General features: G+C 48.0%; 8 protein-coding genes across 8 annotated transcripts; 1 reads left to right on the plus strand and 7 right to left on the minus strand.

Annotated features, from left to right (window-relative positions):
• Positions 1-799: 799 nt before the first annotated feature.
• Positions 800-1,465, minus strand: BP5553_01167 (putative scytalone dehydratase; the record flags this gene model as incomplete). The annotated part of the gene is made up of 2 exons (XM_032009790.1): positions 800-1,207; positions 1,421-1,465. The coding sequence occupies 2 exons, from the start codon at positions 1,463-1,465 to the stop codon at positions 800-802; spliced, it is 453 nt and encodes a 150-aa protein (XP_031873844.1).
• Positions 1,466-1,897: 432 nt separating this feature from the next.
• BP5553_01168 (uncharacterized protein) lies at positions 1,898-2,593 on the minus strand (the record flags this gene model as incomplete). The annotated part of the gene is made up of 1 exon (XM_032009791.1): positions 1,898-2,593. One exon carries the CDS (start codon positions 2,591-2,593, stop codon positions 1,898-1,900), a length of 696 nt encoding a protein of 231 aa, XP_031873845.1.
• A 575-nt stretch (positions 2,594-3,168) lies between these two features.
• BP5553_01169 (putative ribosomal protein L38) lies at positions 3,169-3,764 on the minus strand (the record flags this gene model as incomplete). Its single annotated transcript, XM_032009792.1, has 3 exons — positions 3,169-3,224; positions 3,351-3,531; positions 3,735-3,764. The coding sequence occupies 3 exons, from the start codon at positions 3,762-3,764 to the stop codon at positions 3,169-3,171; spliced, it is 267 nt and encodes an 88-aa protein (XP_031873846.1).
• Positions 3,765-5,573: 1,809 nt separating this feature from the next.
• BP5553_01170 (uncharacterized protein) lies at positions 5,574-7,638 on the minus strand (the record flags this gene model as incomplete). The annotated part of the gene is made up of 4 exons (XM_032009793.1): positions 5,574-5,612; positions 5,668-6,940; positions 6,991-7,207; positions 7,266-7,638. The coding sequence occupies 4 exons, from the start codon at positions 7,636-7,638 to the stop codon at positions 5,574-5,576; spliced, it is 1,902 nt and encodes a 633-aa protein (XP_031873847.1).
• A 993-nt stretch (positions 7,639-8,631) lies between these two features.
• BP5553_01171 (NTF2-like protein) lies at positions 8,632-9,194 on the minus strand (the record flags this gene model as incomplete). The annotated part of the gene is made up of 2 exons (XM_032009794.1): positions 8,632-9,086; positions 9,149-9,194. The coding sequence occupies 2 exons, from the start codon at positions 9,192-9,194 to the stop codon at positions 8,632-8,634; spliced, it is 501 nt and encodes a 166-aa protein (XP_031873848.1).
• Positions 9,195-9,495: 301 nt separating this feature from the next.
• Positions 9,496-11,412, plus strand: BP5553_01172 (Nucleotidylyl transferase; the record flags this gene model as incomplete). The annotated part of the gene is made up of 3 exons (XM_032009795.1): positions 9,496-9,691; positions 9,751-11,003; positions 11,053-11,412. 3 exons carry the CDS (start codon positions 9,496-9,498, stop codon positions 11,410-11,412), a joined length of 1,809 nt encoding a protein of 602 aa, XP_031873849.1.
• Positions 11,413-12,142: 730 nt separating this feature from the next.
• Positions 12,143-14,769, minus strand: BP5553_01173 (putative AAA protease IAP-1 (Mitochondrial intermembrane space); the record flags this gene model as incomplete). Its single annotated transcript, XM_032009796.1, has 4 exons — positions 12,143-12,562; positions 12,620-14,470; positions 14,525-14,686; positions 14,743-14,769. 4 exons carry the CDS (start codon positions 14,767-14,769, stop codon positions 12,143-12,145), a joined length of 2,460 nt encoding a protein of 819 aa, XP_031873850.1.
• Positions 14,770-16,133: 1,364 nt separating this feature from the next.
• BP5553_01174 (Uncharacterized protein) lies at positions 16,134-17,574 on the minus strand (the record flags this gene model as incomplete). Its single annotated transcript, XM_032009797.1, has 4 exons — positions 16,134-17,058; positions 17,120-17,199; positions 17,253-17,444; positions 17,500-17,574. The coding sequence occupies 4 exons, from the start codon at positions 17,572-17,574 to the stop codon at positions 16,134-16,136; spliced, it is 1,272 nt and encodes a 423-aa protein (XP_031873851.1).
• Positions 17,575-19,060: the final 1,486 nt, after the last annotated feature.

Here is a 19,060-nt window from a genome sequence, read left to right on the forward strand (position 1 = left end):
ATTTACATTGTTCTCTGTTCGACTCCCGTCCCGCTTTAACCTTACGAAACTATCTAGTTTTGTTTAACATCGCAATTTTGCGGATCGCTAACGTACCGTAAACGGACCGTCAGCGGACCACCAGTGGAGCCTTAGTAATTGATCAGCATTTTACCATTTTATCCTATAACTATCATTTGATATGGGAAGCTAAAGACATTTATTCACACCACAAATCGGACAGTGAAATGACACTAAGCCGGAAGATATATTAACAAATCTGGCACCTGGCCAAACAAATTGGGACATGTTAGCAATCACTAACTAGCAAATTTGGCAACTATGGCTAAAGCCTAAATATCTCTGCTCTCCACTACTCAATTAAGTGGAACTCTAGAACCTTGTTCAAGCAGCCTACTCTGTAATCCCTTATATAGCTAGAGAAGACAAAAGCAAGAACACGAAAAGAGATATAATTTAACACAGTAAAAACTCCAAAAGAGAGGCATAAACAATAACAGTAAATGAAGGGATCCATTTAGAAATCCATCTTCTAGCGGAGTGTATTAGTCGATAGCTATGCGTTCTTCGCGGTATATCAAAGCGACCACTTTGAGCCAAATAAAGTAAACCCAGTTTGATAGCGGTATTCAAACCCGCGTTTTAGAGATCATCTAGAGTCTGGATGACTGTCACTGAAATAGTATTGCAACTATTATGGATCTGTAAATGATTTGCCTCAACTTGCTTTAAATTTAACCCCGTTGGTAGAACTACACCGAAACTTCCCTCCAACACCAAAGCTCGTTAAGGCACCGTCCTACTTCTTGAAACTACCCTTGAACACCTTCTCAAAATCATGTTCATTCCACCTAACCGTAGGTTTCAACCCTGCAAACTTCCATACTCCATCCACCTTGCGATAATAATGCTCATTTGTCGCGTGGCTATGTCCCCTCAGCTTGACGTGTTTCAAACTCGCATCTGTATAAACCTGGTGGGCTGCACGGAGTTGATGGTGCCCGATTACTTCCGTGTCAGAGATGCGTTCCCATCGCGTGGCGCCGAGAAGATGTTGTGTTTTCACACAGGGGTCGCCGAGGAAGTCATCGTCGGTAACCATAGCCATAAAATCGGTGGCACTCATGTCGGGCCATTTAGGTTTGCCGATTGAAGTGTAATCGACGAGGAGAGTTGGTGCGATTATGCTGCGGAGTCGGGGCCAGTCCTGAGGTGAAGTTAGTACAAGATGTTTAGCCCGATGGCACTTACTGAAGGAAATTAGGAACTTGCCTTTGCATCATAGCTATCCCCCCAGTCAAACATCAAAGCAGTAAGTTCCAGATAATCTAACCATATGGCTTAGCTGTTTTACATAATGTGGAATTCCAACACGGTTAGACTAACCTTCAAAAGAGATTGACTTTGGGGTTTTCCATACCGAAGGTTTCTCGGACTCGTCGAAAGTAATTGTGAACGAAGGCATAATGATAGAACGCTAGTCAATTCAAGATCGACCTTAAATCAATTGGAACAAATTTGGGTTTGGTTTTCAGCACTGGAGACAGTGGTTCATATACGATTCATGCTACCTAGGTACCTACGGTTCCAGCCGGAGGTCCGCATCGGAATCCCCAGAGGCAGCTTCGGCATTCCTTCATGAATCAATGCAACGGCTACGATGCATACCAAAAAGAAAACAAAGAGAAAAGGGGTTTCCTTACCTGCCAGATTCGGATCAACGTTCTGTTATTCATAAATCTGCGGTTTCATGCTGTAGTAATCAATTGCATGCGCTCACAGAGGCCTAGATTTCTCGGTTATACCCGCCTACCCCTATTCTCACTCTCCTATTTTAGCCTCAACCCTAGTCTCATATATCACTCCATACTCCTCGTCCCTACAACAATCTTCTTACTTAGGTATCCAACTCGAGAACATTCAAATGCCTGAACTCAAAGCTCTCTACTTCACCCACAATAGTCTTATACTCCTCAAACTCCGTTGTCTTCGGAAGCTCATGATGACGCTCCACACCCTCAAACCCTGAAAACAGACAAAATTCTTCCCTCTCAGTCCCCTCTATCTCTTCTTTGTCAATCCTCCAGCCCCCAACTACCTGATACGGGGAGGCGGATTCTAGTAGGTGCTTGATACCTGAGAATGCAGCGAGGAAAGCCACCTTTTTGGAGGGGAGAATGGAGTGTCGTTTTAGGGAAATGATCGGGGCATCTAGAACGTCTTTCTTATTCCCCGCATTAGCCTCGCCGCCGCTGGGTTTTAGGTTGAAGATATCGCCTTCTAGATGCCACATCCTCATGCCGGCTCTCTCTTGAGTGTCGGAGAGGAGCATATCATCCTTTAGCAGCGCAAGCAATTCCTTGTTATCTGGTGAGGCGATGAATGCGTGGTGTGCGGATACCGAGTCCCATGCTCCTATAAGGCAGATGATACTAGGGTCTTCGACTTGGTAGTAGTAGGTAAAATGATAGCCAGAGGCGGAGATAAGTGCCTGGCGAGTTTGAAGAAGTTTGTTGATGAGAGCGGGTGCGAGAGTGGGGGAAGTGGTTTGAATAAGAGCCAAAGGGAGGATGGCCAGTTCAGTTACTGTCATATTTCCTTATTCTTCGTCGTGGAAACCTGGAATTGATAAACTATACTGGTCAAGGATTTTATATTTTACAATACTTGAAGTTAGAAAGTGGTTGTGTGGAAGAAGAAATGGGCCCTGATTTTATTTGTTCGCAGTTAATGACCGCGGGCAAAGATACCTACCAGGTATCTAGGTAGGCAGACATGCTTACGTCGAAGGAAATGGTGGTCAGTCACGGGTTATTTACCCCACAAAATACCTACCAAGGTAGGTAGGCAACTTTCTCGCAATTGGACATTATCGCCAGGAGCAAGAGTAAGAAAATTCACACGGATACCAATTCCCCCACTTGGAGACACAGAGGTTGTGGTAAGCTGTAATTCAGGAGAAGTGTTTTGGTTGTGGGTGGCTCGTCATAATACTACTTTGCTATCTCATTACAGCTCAGCAATTCTACGAGTACCAAATGCCATGGTATGATGGTATGCCAGACGCCGTTTTGCAAATCAAGTCCACGCATAATTCCTCCTGTACTCATCATGCCGGCCGTCAACACTCAAGAAACGTCCCTGTAGCCTTTCATCTCATCGTGACATTTATGCTACCCGCTTTCCCTTGGCATTCTTCTTGGGGGTATCGGCGATGGTGAGATCTGCAGTAATTTAAGTCAGTAGATATTCTCTGAGGCATTGTCTCAAGAACCCTGGTCCTGAAGACCTCCAGAATTCCCGTCTATTCCCTAATTCCAACACGCAGCGCTTCGCGGGGCAAGACGTACTGGGTGGTAGCGATTGCTTCAGCTTCTCAACCTTCTCCGAGTCCTTCAAGACAAGCGTGTACAGGTGTCGTTGGCAGCGGACCTTGAACTTGACAATGGCCGTCTTCTTGTTGCGCTTTATCCGGGCAGCTGTTTCGCCATCAATCAGTCTCTGCTCCCTTGGAACTCTCCTCTTTCCTTTCTGGTGTCTTAATTCTACTCATCCATCCTCAAATTCGAGTATCCCTCAAGGGTATGTATTTCGCATCAGGGAGGTAACGTACAAGAGGCATCCTTGCGTCTGCAAATCTCGATGAACTATTTCACAAACTTCGATTAGTCTCCGTCTCCTCAAAATCGCGCAATACGTGAGGGTGCTGACGCATTGAGGGAGGCCAAACTCACGTTTTTGATATCTGAAATTTCGCGAGGCATTTTGGCGGTTTTGTAGATACTATCTCGTTGAGAATTGGACGTGGATTTCGGATGTGGTGGGTGCTGTTGATGGAGAAATTCGTTGTGGGCGGGTTATGTAAGCAAGCTCGGTTCGGTGATAACGGGAGGGCAAGAGCGATAAGTGCCTGAGGTTCCGATGCTTGTGGCACAGTCATGTGAGGCTGGTGACGCGGTCTCCAGCTTTCGAGCTCTTGACAGGAACGTGTTCACTTGCTAGTGATGTTATATGTACTTTCGTTTTGCATTAAGAACCATTTGATTCACATGGGTTTGACTTAGGCTTTCCGAGATAGGAAAAATTGCTGGTCCATATTTATATTCAGCGTTCACTCCTGCCTCATTACTACGTTGTCTTCTACGCCGCACTTTTCTACTCCAAGTCCCCAGCTATTCAGTCAGAATGCCCACGCCTTTAGACAAAGCTCTGAGCTCTAAAGTACTTGCATGCCTCAAAACTGAATCAAAAGTCTCCACTAACTGTGCTTAGAACTCATTACTAGGTAACTCGCCACCTCGACATTAGCCCTCTACAGCTTGCAGCTGATATCGTGGACTTTAATAGCTTTCGCAGGAGTTGTAACGGCAGCCGCAGCGTGGTCAATATGGGGTCAAGACATGTTTCCACGTGAAGCAGATCCAACAGGAGGTCTTTCATTCCGCAACCCCAGACATTTCACTAGTATAAATAACTGAGCGGCGAGTAGAGCCGGGAACTTGGACGCAGGAAGAATTGCGGAGATGGTTGGCTTCGGTAACGCTTCCCCGTATTTTATCCTCCTTCTCCCCGTTGTATATTTGACTTTGCAACGGAATAGGTCAAATAACTAAGTTGGCTAGGACTTGTAATTTAATAGTCACGTGACTCCTCCCAAGTCAAGGAGAAGCATCCCTGACATGACATTCAATAACTGCACGAATTATTGCTAATTCTCAATTCTCTTAGAGGAATCTACACCCAAACCCAAATGACACGAAAGAACAGCTCCTCGAGAGAGTGAGGGCCAACCTACGGACTCCACGACCTTGACCAAGATGTCCGCTCTAATTTCGATGCCCCGCTTCACGACGGCGGATCAATCCGTACAGTCATGAGCCTATCCCACGGGCTTATAGTCGGGTCTCAATGTGTGTAGTATTATCCGAGGCTGGATGCTAGCCCTTCTTGAAGGGCGTTTGAGAATCTGGGGATATGCGAAGGAAATTGGCTGTTAATTCTACGATTACGAGGTATCACCAGCAACCTACTCTAGCAAAGCAGTCAGCACTATAAAGAGCAAATTTTATCCTCATTCTGCAATGGTTCTTGTGTGTGCTAATAAGGCAACGTGTGAGTTCTCAAATTTTGTTGCCTCCATAATTGTATTCCCCAAACTCCCAGATCTGATCAACTTTTCAGTATCAGGCAATTGATATATGCTTAATGTGATATCGCGTTTCTTGCCAGTGTTCAGATCAGATCAACCTTCAGAAAGCTTTCATGAAACGATAACTCCCCAAATCCTTGTATAATTCGGATTCCTGTATGCAAACGAGTGTGGTCTGATTTTGAGTTTAATAATTGTTTTCTTCGAAATAACTCGAGATATTCCGCGTATCCAAATAAGATGCTAATGCGTAGCATATCCTTGGCGGAGGTTCCCCGAATCCCTTAAATCTAGAATCGGGAGAATGGACGAATGTAGTGCAATAGCGCATAATAGAACGGCTTAAGATGCAGTGTTTAAAGGCTAGCTTCTCAATTTTTAAATGAGACTTTCTCGCGCAGAGAATGTCTCATTCAGAAAGAAATCAGACGCTGCTGTAGTCGTACATAGCGTCAATTTTGACCTAGTTGCATAATCGTTAGCACTTAGATAGACCAACTAAGGGGCCGCACACAGACCTGTCGTTCGGCATTCTCATTCTCCAGCTGCTTAGCCTGCTGCTCAAGCAGATAAGCGTCTAGGATCAATCTCTCTTCCTCCTGAAGTCGTTCCCTTTCCCTCCGTGCAACCGCAATCCGGTGGTGGGCTTCTTGCGTCCGTCGCTGCATTTCTTCCTTGGTTCTTAGAGAAGGGCAGATGGTGGACTTTGTTGGTTCGCCAACTTCAAGAATTTTTGTTTTGGCGCCACTGATATAGTCCGCCTTGCGTTTTTCTCCCTGCAAACTTGATAGAACTGCGGGACAGGCCACTAGGCTTGTTGGCACAAAATCTGCGGGCCCCTTAGGAATCTCAGATTGAGAAGAACAATGCTGTCTGAAGGGCGATGAAAATATCTGGGGATCCTTCCCAGGTGCAGCCAAGTGTGGGCTTTCCTTATGTGATACTTGTTGAATAATAGCAAGACACCTCTCATAGGCCAATTTGTTGGACGCCCGCTGACCCCCAAACTCAAAGCATGCTTGGTTCAAGCCCAATCCAACACCTTGGTTGGATTCAGGAACGGGAGTCCGATGGCATTGGTCAGTATTAGGTGTGCCACATCTGACACCCGGTGCGGCTGGCTTTGGCTGGCTTGGAAGGGAGAAAAGCTTTGGGTCCTCTGCATTTATTGGAGAGCCTCCAAATACGAATTCCTGAGTTAACGGCTGACGTTTTCTCGAGGATATCGGCGGAGTTAATGGCTCCCAGGTCGGGGTACCCAAAACTCCTCCGGGCGCTGGCTCTGCGCCTGGGAGTACCAAGGGCTTCATTCTGATCGGTGTTGACGACTGGATAGATGGCCCTCCAACGCGAGCCGCCTGGTCACCGATGTTGAATGAGTGTGGTGGAAAATTACCGAGTAAAGGCAGCTTAGCAGTAGCAGTAGGCAAATGAGAGAGTTTGGAGAGTCCTTGGTTTCCATTGTAAAGGCTGTCGTTCTTCGGGGTGTTGTCAAGACTGCTTAGCAAATTGACAACATCATGAGCACCTTCCTGGCTTTTAGATTCGTCATTCAAAGTGGGAGATTGATGACCTTGTGTAGTGAGGGTAGAGGGCAGGTTTTGGTTTTGATTCAGTCCTGGTGCCGCTGTGAGAGATTGATCTATTTGGATACTTGTGAAGCCAAGCCCATGCAGATCTGACGATGAAGCTAAACGAAACGTGAAAGTGTTGAACAACTTAAAGCCGAGGCGCTCTTCGAGAAGTCGGTCTTTATTACTTTTGGTGGGGTTGTTATTATTATCCGTGAATCTGCTTGATTGCTTAGCGCTGAATTCCTGATATTTGTATCTGGTACCTACCCTACTTCAAACGTCGAAGGCTCATTAGTCGGCATATGGAGATTGAGATCCGACCAGCGAGGATACTGCTCCAGGTTTGGAGCTCTGCTGTCCGGGTTAGGACCTGCATCCGTAGTTGTGGCAGTTGATGTGGATGGTTGATCCGCGTACTTCCGCCAATGCTGAAGCTCAATGGTGCTGACAGCGGAAGGTAATTGGCCTGGTATCATAGCGAGATCTGAAAGTGTTAGATTTAGGAGTATAAAAGGCCTGGAATAGCAAGCCGACACACATACCTTGTTTAATATTTCGCGTTTGGATCTGCATCCGCGCCAACTTCAACCCCCTTTGCTTCTCCCGATGATACCTATAAAATAGAGCCCTGTCAAAGGTAACATTATGGTTACCTTTGGCTCCCCTGCCAACTTTGATAGTTGATGTTGCTCGTAGAATTCCATCCACGATTAAATCGGTAAACTCTTCAGCATTAGCAGCCAATGTTGTAGTCGACCGAGCTGCGACAATATCTCCTTCAGAAACTGGCACATAACAGCTTGCCTTGTTGCCATTCTGGGCTGTGCCAAATTCCTGTACCGCTTCCCCATTAACCTTGAGAACGACTTCCAATTCCACGGAATCTTCCCGGGGGCCTCGAATCTGGGTCTTCATTGTGCAGAACTGTGGGTTGGCGGATGCTGATTGTTAAACTCGAATTGCAAAATGCTTGAGGAGAGCGCGGGGGTACCGAAGCTGGACTGCTTCCCAAGGTCAGAATAGAAGTAAGGTGAGTATAGATAATAGGCAGCGTACTGTAAATTAAGGTTGAAGTAGTAAAGCTGAGAAAGATAAAAGCTGAGCTTGAAAGGGAATTGCGCCCGAGTAGAAGTTGTGGTTGAAGTTGAACTTGAAGTTGCTGAGAAGTTGCTGTTAAAGAAGAATTGCCGTTGAAGAAGTGTATTTGGAGGGATAGTGTGGGTTGGAATAGAGCTGCGTCGAAGACTTAAACGGTGAGTGTTGAGGATGGGAGGTAGCTTGAGGACCAGGCACCTACCTGCCACCTAGAAATATCAAGATGGAGGGATAGCCAAATGTAGCCAATTGGTTGGAAGAGTAACTGGCCCAAGGTTATGGCTGCGGAGAGAAAAGTAGATGGTAAGATATCATCGAAAAGGGTTGAATGAGGTGTGTAGCGGAGGTGTGCGGGTGGAAGGTAAAAATGTGTTGAAGTTGAAAGGTAAGTTGCGTAGATGAGATGCCTTAGGTAGGTAAGAGATTGAAGGCGACCGGTTAGCACGCAAGAGCAGCACAATACAGGTATTATTAGGTGGCTCAATCTGATGATGACTTTTTAAATTCCCTGTCCAAGTGAACCAGGTATAATATTGTCACCTGAAGCCACGTTTAAAGAGGAAGCCAACACTATGGCTCCCCTAACATCTCTCATGGTTTGGCTGTTAAGGTAGACTTGGGTATACACTTGGCCTATCTCATCTGTTCCTCTTTCGGGACCCAAGGGCCTCAAAATACGCCACGGAGCGTGGATAAGACACGGTCCTAGCTGTTGAGGTCGTCCAACCGCCTCCGGGCTACCTATTTAGCATCTCGGGCTTGGCTTAGCCAGTCTAGCTATCTTTATAACTATGCTTGATCTTGCCCAGTCATTCAGAGTATGACCCTAAAGGTTTGACTCTGAATAAGCCACTTTCTTTTCCCCTTTGGAGGCTTGCCAAGTATTTCCCAGTTCGGCACCAACACAATATTATCGGTAAAACCCTGAGTTTCCTCTTCTCCATATCTCACACTTCCGCTGATCAAGACCAAAATGCTCATCTTCTTTCCTGCTTTGTTCGGCTCCAATGAATCGTCATGGGCTCCAACGTTGTAATTCGGATTCAAGACATGGCAGTCAAATGACTGGACCTCGTAGTGCGTTTTAGCTGGCTGCTTCTCAAATATAGCTTCTAATTCCGTGGGGTCTTTGACGAGGTTCCCGTTGAGAGTGATATCCGGTTTCAGAGGAGATGCAGGGTTCGACTGGACGTAGAAAGTTTGTAGCTCTTTCGCGCCATGCGGTTTGTTTAAATTTGCGTAATATGTGTTGGCAAAGGTTTCCGCAGCTATAAAGCTATTAATACTGCCCATGTGCCTATGCGAACCGGAAGGGAAATAGAATACATACCCTCGACAGACACCTTGACTTCCATATCCTCCGAAAGTCCTCCCATTTTGATGCTTCAGGTATAGAAAGGGCTCAGCAGCCTGCTGGTCATGAAATCATCCGTCTGCGTGGGCTCTAGCTGCAACTGAGAATTAGTAGTGGCCAACCTATCCAAAGTTCAATCTCCGAATTTGGTGGATGTGGATGTGGATGGTGGGGTTACGTCGAGGTTGGGTTTGAGTTCATGAGCTTGAGTCTGCAAATCGGTCAATGCGGCCGCATCACAACGCGGGACCAAATCCGCGTCCGAAATTCTTGGACTCACAGGCCTCACCACGCGCTACCGGCAATGTTATTCAGTAACAGCAATGAGTGTTCGACTCCTGTCCTCGACCCTCCGCGGCCAAGTACGATCCAGGATCAAGACTAAATCTGCGTGGACATCCCCTTGGATTTGTGAAGCATGCAAATTTAAAGGCTGGTCAAGACCGGTGTCCTCAACCGCCCAGCCAGCCATTGAGAAGCCATATTATATTACAACCCCGATTTTCTACGTCAATGCTGGTAACTAGGCATCACTCCCACGCATAAATTGGGCAAACAACTAACTTCGGTGCTGATAGCCCCTCATGTCGGACACCTTTATACGATGGTCCTCACGGACATCCTCAAACGCTGGCAAGTCTTACGGGGGAGGCGGGCAATCCTCTGCACGGGGACGGACGAACATGGAATGAAGATCCAGCAGGCAGCTGCAAAAGCGGGCATCCCGCCGAAGGAGTTCTGCGATCTGACATCGGAAACCTTCGTGCAACTCGCAGAACGAGTAGGGCTGTCGAACGAACATTTTATACGGACGACAGACGAAGCTCACAAAGATGCTGTGCAATACTTTTGGTTCATGTTAAAAACCCGGGGATATATATACCAATCGAAGCATGAAGGATGGTATTCTGTCAGCGATGAGACATATTACCCCGAGTCCGCCATTGAGAAGCGGCTGGATCCATACACTGGGAAGACTTTCATGGCATCACAAGAGACTGGCAAGGAGGTCGAATGGAGTTCCGAGTTTAATTACCACTTCCGACTTTCTGCCTTCAAAGATAAATTGCTCGAGTTCTACAAGGCGAACCCCGAATTTGTTGTGCCTGCGACTAAAATGAAAGATGTCGTTAAATGGGTTTCGGAAGGATTGGAGGATCTGTCTGTCTCGAGGCCTGTGGAGCGGCTCACATGGGGGATTCGGGTCCCGGATGATTCCAGCCAGACAATATATGTATGGTTGGATGCGTTGGTCAACTACATCACCAAAGCTGGCTATCCATGGGCACCTGGACAACAGAATGCAGGGGGGTGGCCAGCAGATGTCCAAGTTATTGGCAAAGACATCGTTCGATTCCATTGTATATACTGGCCGGCCTTTCTTCTCGCACTGGGTCTTGAACCACCAAAACAAATTCTCGCTCATGCCCACTGGACTCTAGGCAATCAAAAAATGTCCAAGTCCACTGGCAATGTAGTCAATCCAACTTTCGCCATGGACCGTTTCGGTGTTGATGTGATGAGGTACTACCTTGCACACGACGGAGGAATCGCAAATGATTCGGACTACGGGAATCACCTAATTGTGGAACGATACAAGAAGGGACTTCAAGGCGGGATCGGCAACCTCGTGAGCAGAATAACGCGGCCCAAGATCTGGGATGTGCGGAAATCCGTTGAAGCAGCTAGAGATGATACACTCCGTAGAGCTGGCAAATCTACCAGGGAGCAAGCTCAGATGCTGAGCGAGCTCTCTCGAGTCGTCAACATGAAAATGGAGAAACTTGATCCAGGAGCAGCACTACAGCTCATCATGGATGCTGTTTACGAGGTAATGTTACTTTAGCACCCACAGTCCTCAGTTACTGACAATCCCATAGACGAATAGATATCTGCAATTCAACTCCCCCTGGCTCCTTGCAAAAACCAAAGACATGCACACCCCGAGAACGGAGGACGAAAGCGGCGATCGAGTCTACGACCTCGTCGACCTCAACCAACTCCGCATCGAGCGCACGATTTACCACTGCGCTGAAGCCATCCGGATTGTCGGCATTCTACTGCAGCCATACATGCCCACGAAAGCAGCACAACTTCTCGATATGATGGGCGTCGACGAAGCACGACGTACCTTTGAGGATGCCCAATTTGGGGCGGATTTTACGTACGGGGAGCCGAAAGTCACCCCTGGCAAAGGGCCATTTGAGGGTTTGTTTCCACCTCTGCCTGTAGAGACTTGATAGTTGGAGGGGGGTTCCTGTACCATTACTATGTATTGTACGATGCAAAGAAGAAGATACCCGTCACCCACAAATAATATCAAACAAAATTTACGTTGAAGTTTAGTTCTGAGCCAAGAGTTAATTAAACTGGGGACGAATGGGCGACCTTATAAACAAAGATGGCAGACGTATAGGGCGGGGCCAGGAAGTATAAGAGACCTGATCTCGAAAGTAGTAGCTGTCACATATGCATCCATCGGAAATCTCATTATCTGCGGCACCTTGTAATAACTTTTGGCGCAGCATTGATTACTAACTGAACAAGTCGCTGGATTGCTTGCATATTAGCTGCCCAGCTCCCCAAGTCCCCATTCTACCTATGCAAATTCTATCCTACAAAAGCGCTGACCCTATAGTGTGCAATAGAACGAATCCCACGCTATTCAATCTCTACTTCCTTGCTTCACCAACATCACGCCCCTTCCGCACACCCCGCACTACACTCTCTCGTTCTGGTACAAAGGAAACGGTTTTCACTTGCTAGCTTGCTCCGACAACCCCAGCATTCCTAGATGTCCTTATCAAGCGGTACTTAAACGCTACTTAGCCCCAGTCCAATGAAGTACCCGCCATATTTGAGTATTGGAAGATGCGTTTCTTTATCGTAAGCACGCCTGAACGCCTTCCCCAAGATAAAATATGAACTATGAGTTGTGATTGTGCTCGCCCATACGCCCCTCCCTCACATCTACGCTATGGCACCACTGGGCGGCTCCTTGGAACCACTTTCGTCAGGTGCGCTGCCGGGAATCTGTGGGACTTCATGGACGGCTCCAACATTAGGGACTTTAATAATTCCACGAGGCATGATCATCTTGCCCTCCAGCTTTTCTCCTTTGATAACCTTGTAGGTCTCATCGCGGTCCAGAGTCTCATAGTCTAACAAGGCATTGGCGAGGTAGTCCAGTTCTTTGCGCTTACTCACGAGAAGTCGTGTCGCACGCGCACGGCCCTCCTCGATGATTCGCCGGACTTCAGATTCGATGAGTTGTTTGGTGCCAGCAGAGAGCTTGTCATGATTGGACGCCAGGTCAACATTACCTAGCTTGGGCGACATGCCAACCATTGTTACCATTTCGTACGCAAGCCGAGTAGCTGCTTGGAGATCCTGTAAATTTTAGTTAGCATAGTCGCGTATAACTGGGCGATCAAGGGGAGGACATACACCTGCAACGCCACCTGAGACATTCTCCGGGCCATAAATAAGTTCTTCAGCGGCTTTTCCTCCAAGACACACGTCAATGTGTGCTTCATATTCGCTGAAGGCCATCGAGTATTTGTCAATCTCTGGCAGATGCACCGTCATTCCCAGAGAACTTCCACGTGGCATGATAGTAATTTTGTGTAGGGGATTCGCTCCGGGGGTGAACATTGTTACCAACGCATGACCGGCTTCATGATATGCAGTCATCTCCTTCTCCTTCTCGGTGATGATCATACTCCGCTTTTCGGCACCCATCATAACTTTATCCTTAGCCCACTCGAAATCGAACATCGAAACCGCTTGAGCTTTGGCCTTGCTAGCATGCACAGCAGCTTGGTTGACGACATTCTCCAACTCAGCTCCAGAAAAGCCAGGTGTACCTTGTGCCAGTGTTTCGAGGCTCACGTCCTTGCCAGCGACGACCTTCTTGATGTGATGCCTCAGGATTTCCATCCGTCCACGAACATCAGGAAGGCCAACGACGACATTTCGATCGAATCGTCCAGGTCGGGTTAGAGCTTTATCCAAGAGTTGAGGGAAGTTAGTTGCCGCCAAGATGATGACACCGCTGTTTTGCTCAAAACCATCCAGTTCGGTCAGGAGTTGATTGAGTGTCTGCTTATGATAGGCGGCATCTCTAGCGTTTCGTTTGGTTCCGATAGCATCAAGTTCGTCGATGAAGACGATCGCGGGAGATTTACCTTTGGCGGCGGAGAATAGTTCCCGGACTCGCTTCGCACCAACGCCAACGTAGACTTCGTCAAACTCGCTGCCAGACATAAAGAAGAACGGGACGCCAGCCTCGCCGGCAACGGCCCGCGCGAGAAGTGTCTTTCCAGTACCAGGAGGGCCGACAAGCAGAACGCCTTTGGGAAGTTTGCCACCTAAGTTTGAGAACTTGTCTGGGTTCTTCAAGAACTCCACAAGCTCCTGAAGTTCCTCCTTTGCCTCATCACAGCCATGAACATCAGAAAATCTGACATTCTGTTGCTCCGATTTGGCTTCGTTGTCGGCCTTTGCTCCCCCAGCCCTCTTAAAGGATTGGAAGGTTTCCAGGAGCATTGCCACGACGATCAAACATAGATAGGTGACTAAACCAAAATACATGACGAACTTTACCCATTTGAAGATTGTTCCGCCGATGGTCTCCTCAACCACTACATGAAGCGGGGCATCTCTACCTCCGGAACCAGGAGCAGCGCCTTGGCCTCTTGCGATGCTAACATTGGCGCCTTGGGATGAAGCAGCGACAGCTTGACCGATAGCCTGTAATTGGGCGTTGCTGTAGGGGCTATTCTGCCCACCAACTTGTGGGGTCATAGCCGAACCGCCTACCTGGCCAAGGGAAGCAAGAGCGCGCTGAAATGCATTTTCGCAAGCGGTATTGCTTGCAAAGGCATTTGTCTGATACCGTTCCACAACAATAGCAGGCATGCCTGCCCTCAATAGCGCCTGGTAGAAGGCATTCTGAGCGGTGGCGCTATTCGGATTCTTGTTGGCCGTCTGCTCTAGGTTTGCGAGGTTTCTTGAGTTGTTGCTCGTGCCGAAGATGGTTCGTCGTTGAGGTTTCATCGTCGACTTCGAAAGGGAACTAGGACGTTGAAACTGGGAATGTAATGTAGTAGACATTTGCCGGCGCTGGGATAGGGCGGTAAAAGCACCACCAGTTATACCAGCATGAGCCACTCTAGGTACCGCCGCCATCGCGTACCTAATATCGAAGGGTGTTTGGCGAAGGGTTCGGGGGCTGACGCTCGAGGGAAACGGGGATGGAAGGTGGCGAAAGGCATCTGGAAGTTCTTTTTCGGCAGACTTGCAAAGCAGTTAGCATCTATACTTTCATCTATGAGTATGTAAGGAGCCTACCCTTGGTAATCCTGATGAATATGACCTTGTTCCTTGAAAGGCTCTCCCTCTCAGCAAACTCGATTGTGGCGACATTTGTGTATTTCGTCCCAAAGTTCTCCATGACGCGGCCATCGCATTCGATATCGAGGGCGACATTTTAGTCGCGGCTGCCGCAATGCCCTATAAAGTCTTTGTCAGTATATACTTCTGTGTAGAAGGAATACGGGTGGTCATACAGGCAAGGCGGAGGCTTGAAGCGCCATTCTGGATGCCGAGTTCGGACTCAACATCAACAGATTCAATAGCCCCCTCAACGAGGCTAGTAGCCTAGATCCTATGGGAATATATTATGGCGCACAATAAAGAGCGTCGATAATGAATGGAAGTGTCGCAACTTGCGGAGTTGACAGGTTGTCGATAGCAGGGCGCTGTGAAGGACGGATGATGTCGGTTGAAGATTTGGGGTCGTGCCGATGATTAAGCTTTTTTAAATGGGGCCTGAGGCACCAAACCAGGTTTCGCCACACTCGACTCCAAATCACTGCCGACAGCCCAATAAGCTCCCCAACAATAAAGAAGGCGACCCAGCCAGGAATGCCACATCAGTGGCATCACTTAAAAGTCTAACGTTTATTATTGTGATACTACATCATTGTGCATCGTACTTACGAGTGTTATATTTATAAAACATCCGGTATGATCACGTGCATGTCGCACACAGCTACGAAAACGAGAGAGCAGATACCACAACGTTACAGCCCAGTACCACCAACGAGTCGGCAGTTTGGATCAAGTGGCGTCAAATATGTTAACTCACTGTAGGTAATAATAGGCACATATGTGTAGTCTTTGTACAGAGCCTTTTATTGCTACAGAAGGCACCAGTTTCCTCCCATTTGATCCCAAAACAATAACCCAAGCGCAGCTAATAGTACATGGTAACTCATCCTCACCCCCGTACTCCTCAAACCCTTTCCCAATGCAAAGCATGGGCAACATAGACGGCCACATCTCATTCATCCTCATAACCCCGTGAAGCGCAACCTCATTATTGCGTGCGTACATGCAACCGTTCCATTATATAAAAAAAAAAAAACCTGAAAAAGGGATTCACCACCGGTAATGTGTAACAATAGGAACCACGAATGAAACAACAAATGGAACGACAAGGGGGTATGGCAAGCCAAAAGACGACGAAAAATAAATAAGAGGGATTAAAACTCCAATGTAACAACCTCCCGTTTAGAAAAAGTAGAGCCGCCCCAGTCCCGCGCGAGGGAAAATAATGCCTCTCAAAGGAGAATGGTGTTGGTGTGGAAGAATAGACGGCTTAGGTATCGCTCTTTCGTCATCGAAATCGTCGCTGGTATGGATGGTGGTATGTAGTAAAGATATATGTGTTATCATGACTTGCCGTAAGGTGGTTTATAAATAAGATGGCGATAAAATATAAAATATATGCCCTTTTTGATGATGAGAGGTCGAATGCATGATTCTGTTCCCTCCTGCAGTGTCTCTGGGTATCACGTGTCGCAGAATGAGACAGTCGCTGATAAGAAAAACGGGGTTGTCGTGCTGGACGGTATTGAACAGGGAAGATAAAGACATTAGTGCATTATAAACACGTTTAGAGGTTCTCGATCCGAGCACTCGGCATCTGCAACGAAGGATCGTCAAATGCTTCCAGTTTTTGCGGCCACGGGCTGTGAAATATATGTGTTTGTGGGAAGCCCGGGATGTGGCTGATTACCGCGACTGGTTGTTGGTAAGCAACATTGTCGTACCATTGGCCGTCCTGTGGAGGTGCGGGTTCATATTGTGCCTGCACATGGGCTGGTTGAGGAACAGGGGCAGAAGTTGGCTGAGGCTGTTGCTGCTGAGGAATGTGCTGTGGTGGTAGTTGTTGATAATGAATCATGGCCTGCTGCTGCTCAATGGGAGAGGAGGCCTGTAAGGCGTACGTAGCTGATTGAGTTGGGTGATGCGTATAGTACGGGTCTTGAGATACAGGGCTTTCTCTTGAGGCGGACGAGTAGCTGCTGGGGCTCATTTCGTGCACATGGCTTTCCATTTGCTGCCGTGGGATCTGATACGTTTGTATTGGCGGGGGCGCATTCGTGTTAAGGGTGGCTACGCCGGGGTTGTTCTGTTCAGGAACGTAATATGAGGAGTGAGGAGGAAGGCTCGGGGCTCGATGAATCATAGGAGGGGGTTGCGATTGTTCCGGGATTGGTCCGTTGAAATTTTGGGCACCACCGGAAACGCTGTGTCGGTGGCTATAGCCTTGTTGTATATGATATCCGTCCATTTGATGGTGTCCAAATTCGGCGAATGAATGAGCCCGGTGGAGCTGAGGGCCTCCTTGTGGGATGCCATGGTGATTTGCGACGGCGACGCTCTGTGGCCATTGCATTTGGCCGGGATGCTGAGGTGTGGAAGGTGACTCCCCGCTATCAGAGTCGGAAGTTTCACCATCCTCCAATTCTGATGAGTGAACCCCTCGTTGATGTGACCGTCGTTGGTGCTTGACCATTGTTGTCTTTCGGCAAAAGCTACAATCGATCAGGTCAGCATAGGTATTGGATTTAGCCTAATAACTCAACGTCAACGAACCTCTTCAAGCAACCCTCATGGGCACATTTATATGGCCGCTTTCCAGTGTGGATGCGACGATGTCTTGCAAGGCTGGATGACTAGACTGGTGTTAGCGCATCGACTGGCGGAGTGGGAGGCTCTCTCGACTTACATCCGAAAATCTCTTGCCACAGCCAACATGTTGGCATTGATGAGGTTTCTCTCCGGTATGAGTACGGATGTGAACAGTCAATGCGCTCCGCTGGATGAAGCTTTTACCACAGCCAGGCGTCATACATGAGTAGGGTCGCTCATTCGTATGGATTCGATAATGTCTTTGAAGATCTGACTTCCTGTTGAAACTCTGTTGGCAGTGTTAGCCAAGGTGCTCCGTGAAGTCTCTATCGTAGGAGACAAACCTTGTTGCATGTTTGCCAATCACACTGGAATGGGCGCGCATTCGGCTCGTTCTCCACTAACTCCATAACGTCCATTCTGATTTTCCTTTCGTGGTCTTCCAGAGCAACTGATCTTGAATCCTTTCTCGCGATCCAAGTGGTGTTCCGTTCTTCGATAGCTTAGGCCGACGGTGGTATGACTTCCTACTCACAAGCTCCTCCCTATTCTCGGCGCTGAAGGTCCTCGGAGAGCAAGGCAATAAGAATTAAAATCAAGAATGCACTCAGGTGCGCCGCACGAGCCGGATGAATTGGAGTTGGAAAATTCAGAAGTGCCGCCGAATAGAAACAGGATCACGGTCCAATTAATTGGAATTCTTGCCCCGCTGGGAGTGTCTGAGAAGTGGCGAGATGGTGAAGGCGGTAGTCCAAACGTTATCAATTGGTTGGATGTGGATATGGGTATCTGAAAAAGTCAGGATCTGAACTGAATAGGGAACGACGTTCATAGATGGGGAAGCTGGCAATTTACATACTATGCGTGCTTCGTAGCGACTCAATGGTAGCTCCAATAGGGTCTGCTTGATGGGGTAGCAAATGTGGGCGTCTTCAAACTGCTGAAGTTCGATCCTTGAATCTAATTGATAGCAAGAAGAGTTGAGAAGTGGCGGGATCTGGCAATCGCTATGACCATATATAAAGCAGTATATACGCGGGCGGGCCAAATAGCTGATATGAAGGATTGAGCTATGGTAACAGACCCCTTGACCGGTGTGCCTTGGTGGTTGAGAAGTTCTTGGCGACGACGAAGTGTGTATCTGTATATATGTATATGTATATAGATGGTGAGATGGTATTATGTATACGGCTTCCAGGCGGTGGGTATGTAAAGCGGATGCGGTCGAAAGCTTTAGACGGGGCGAGCAGCGGTGGCTGAATCAGGTCCAGGACTTCTACTCTCAGGATAGAAGCAATCGGCTGAAGAATGGGAGAGAGTGAGTAGTCCTGACTCGAAGAATGAAGATGTGTGAGACGCAGACGCAGATGCAGATAGGAAAGAGAAGCACTATATGAAGACGATCCTCAAGACGGGGATCTGCAGGCGGATCTATATGTCAGAGCTCTACCGACTCTGGAGGCGGTGGTGGAGTTCTTGTCTGGGTCTGAGCACTAGGAAGCACGAAAGAGGACCAGAACGGTTTTTCTGAAGAGGAATAAGTGGAGAGCGTCCCACGCATGTTGTGGATGTAGCGTCATCCGTTCAGGTCCCAAATAGAGGTTAGAGTCGTAGCGGGCACTTTTTACTTTCTCTTTTGGGGGGAGGGGGGTGGGAGTGGGAGGTGTCTGGGACTAGTGGATTAGTCCATACAGTAGATACTAGATGCAGAGTAGTGTCTGTATGGTCTTTGTGCCGTACAGTGGCACTGCACGGTATGGAGTCTGGGGAGAGCGTAAGTACAGTCGTCGTAGGGCCCTGGGTACAGTACCGTTCGGGAGACGGGAGACGGCGAACTAGCGAAGCTGTGGTGCTGCAATGCAATGTTGGGCTGGGCTGGTTCGGGGGGCAGGCCAGGGGCTGTTC

Source organism: Venustampulla echinocandica (genome assembly GCF_003357145.1).
Source record: "Venustampulla echinocandica strain BP 5553 chromosome Unknown scaffold_0, whole genome shotgun sequence".
Classification (NCBI taxonomy): Eukaryota; Fungi; Ascomycota; class Leotiomycetes; order Helotiales; family Pleuroascaceae; genus Venustampulla; species Venustampulla echinocandica.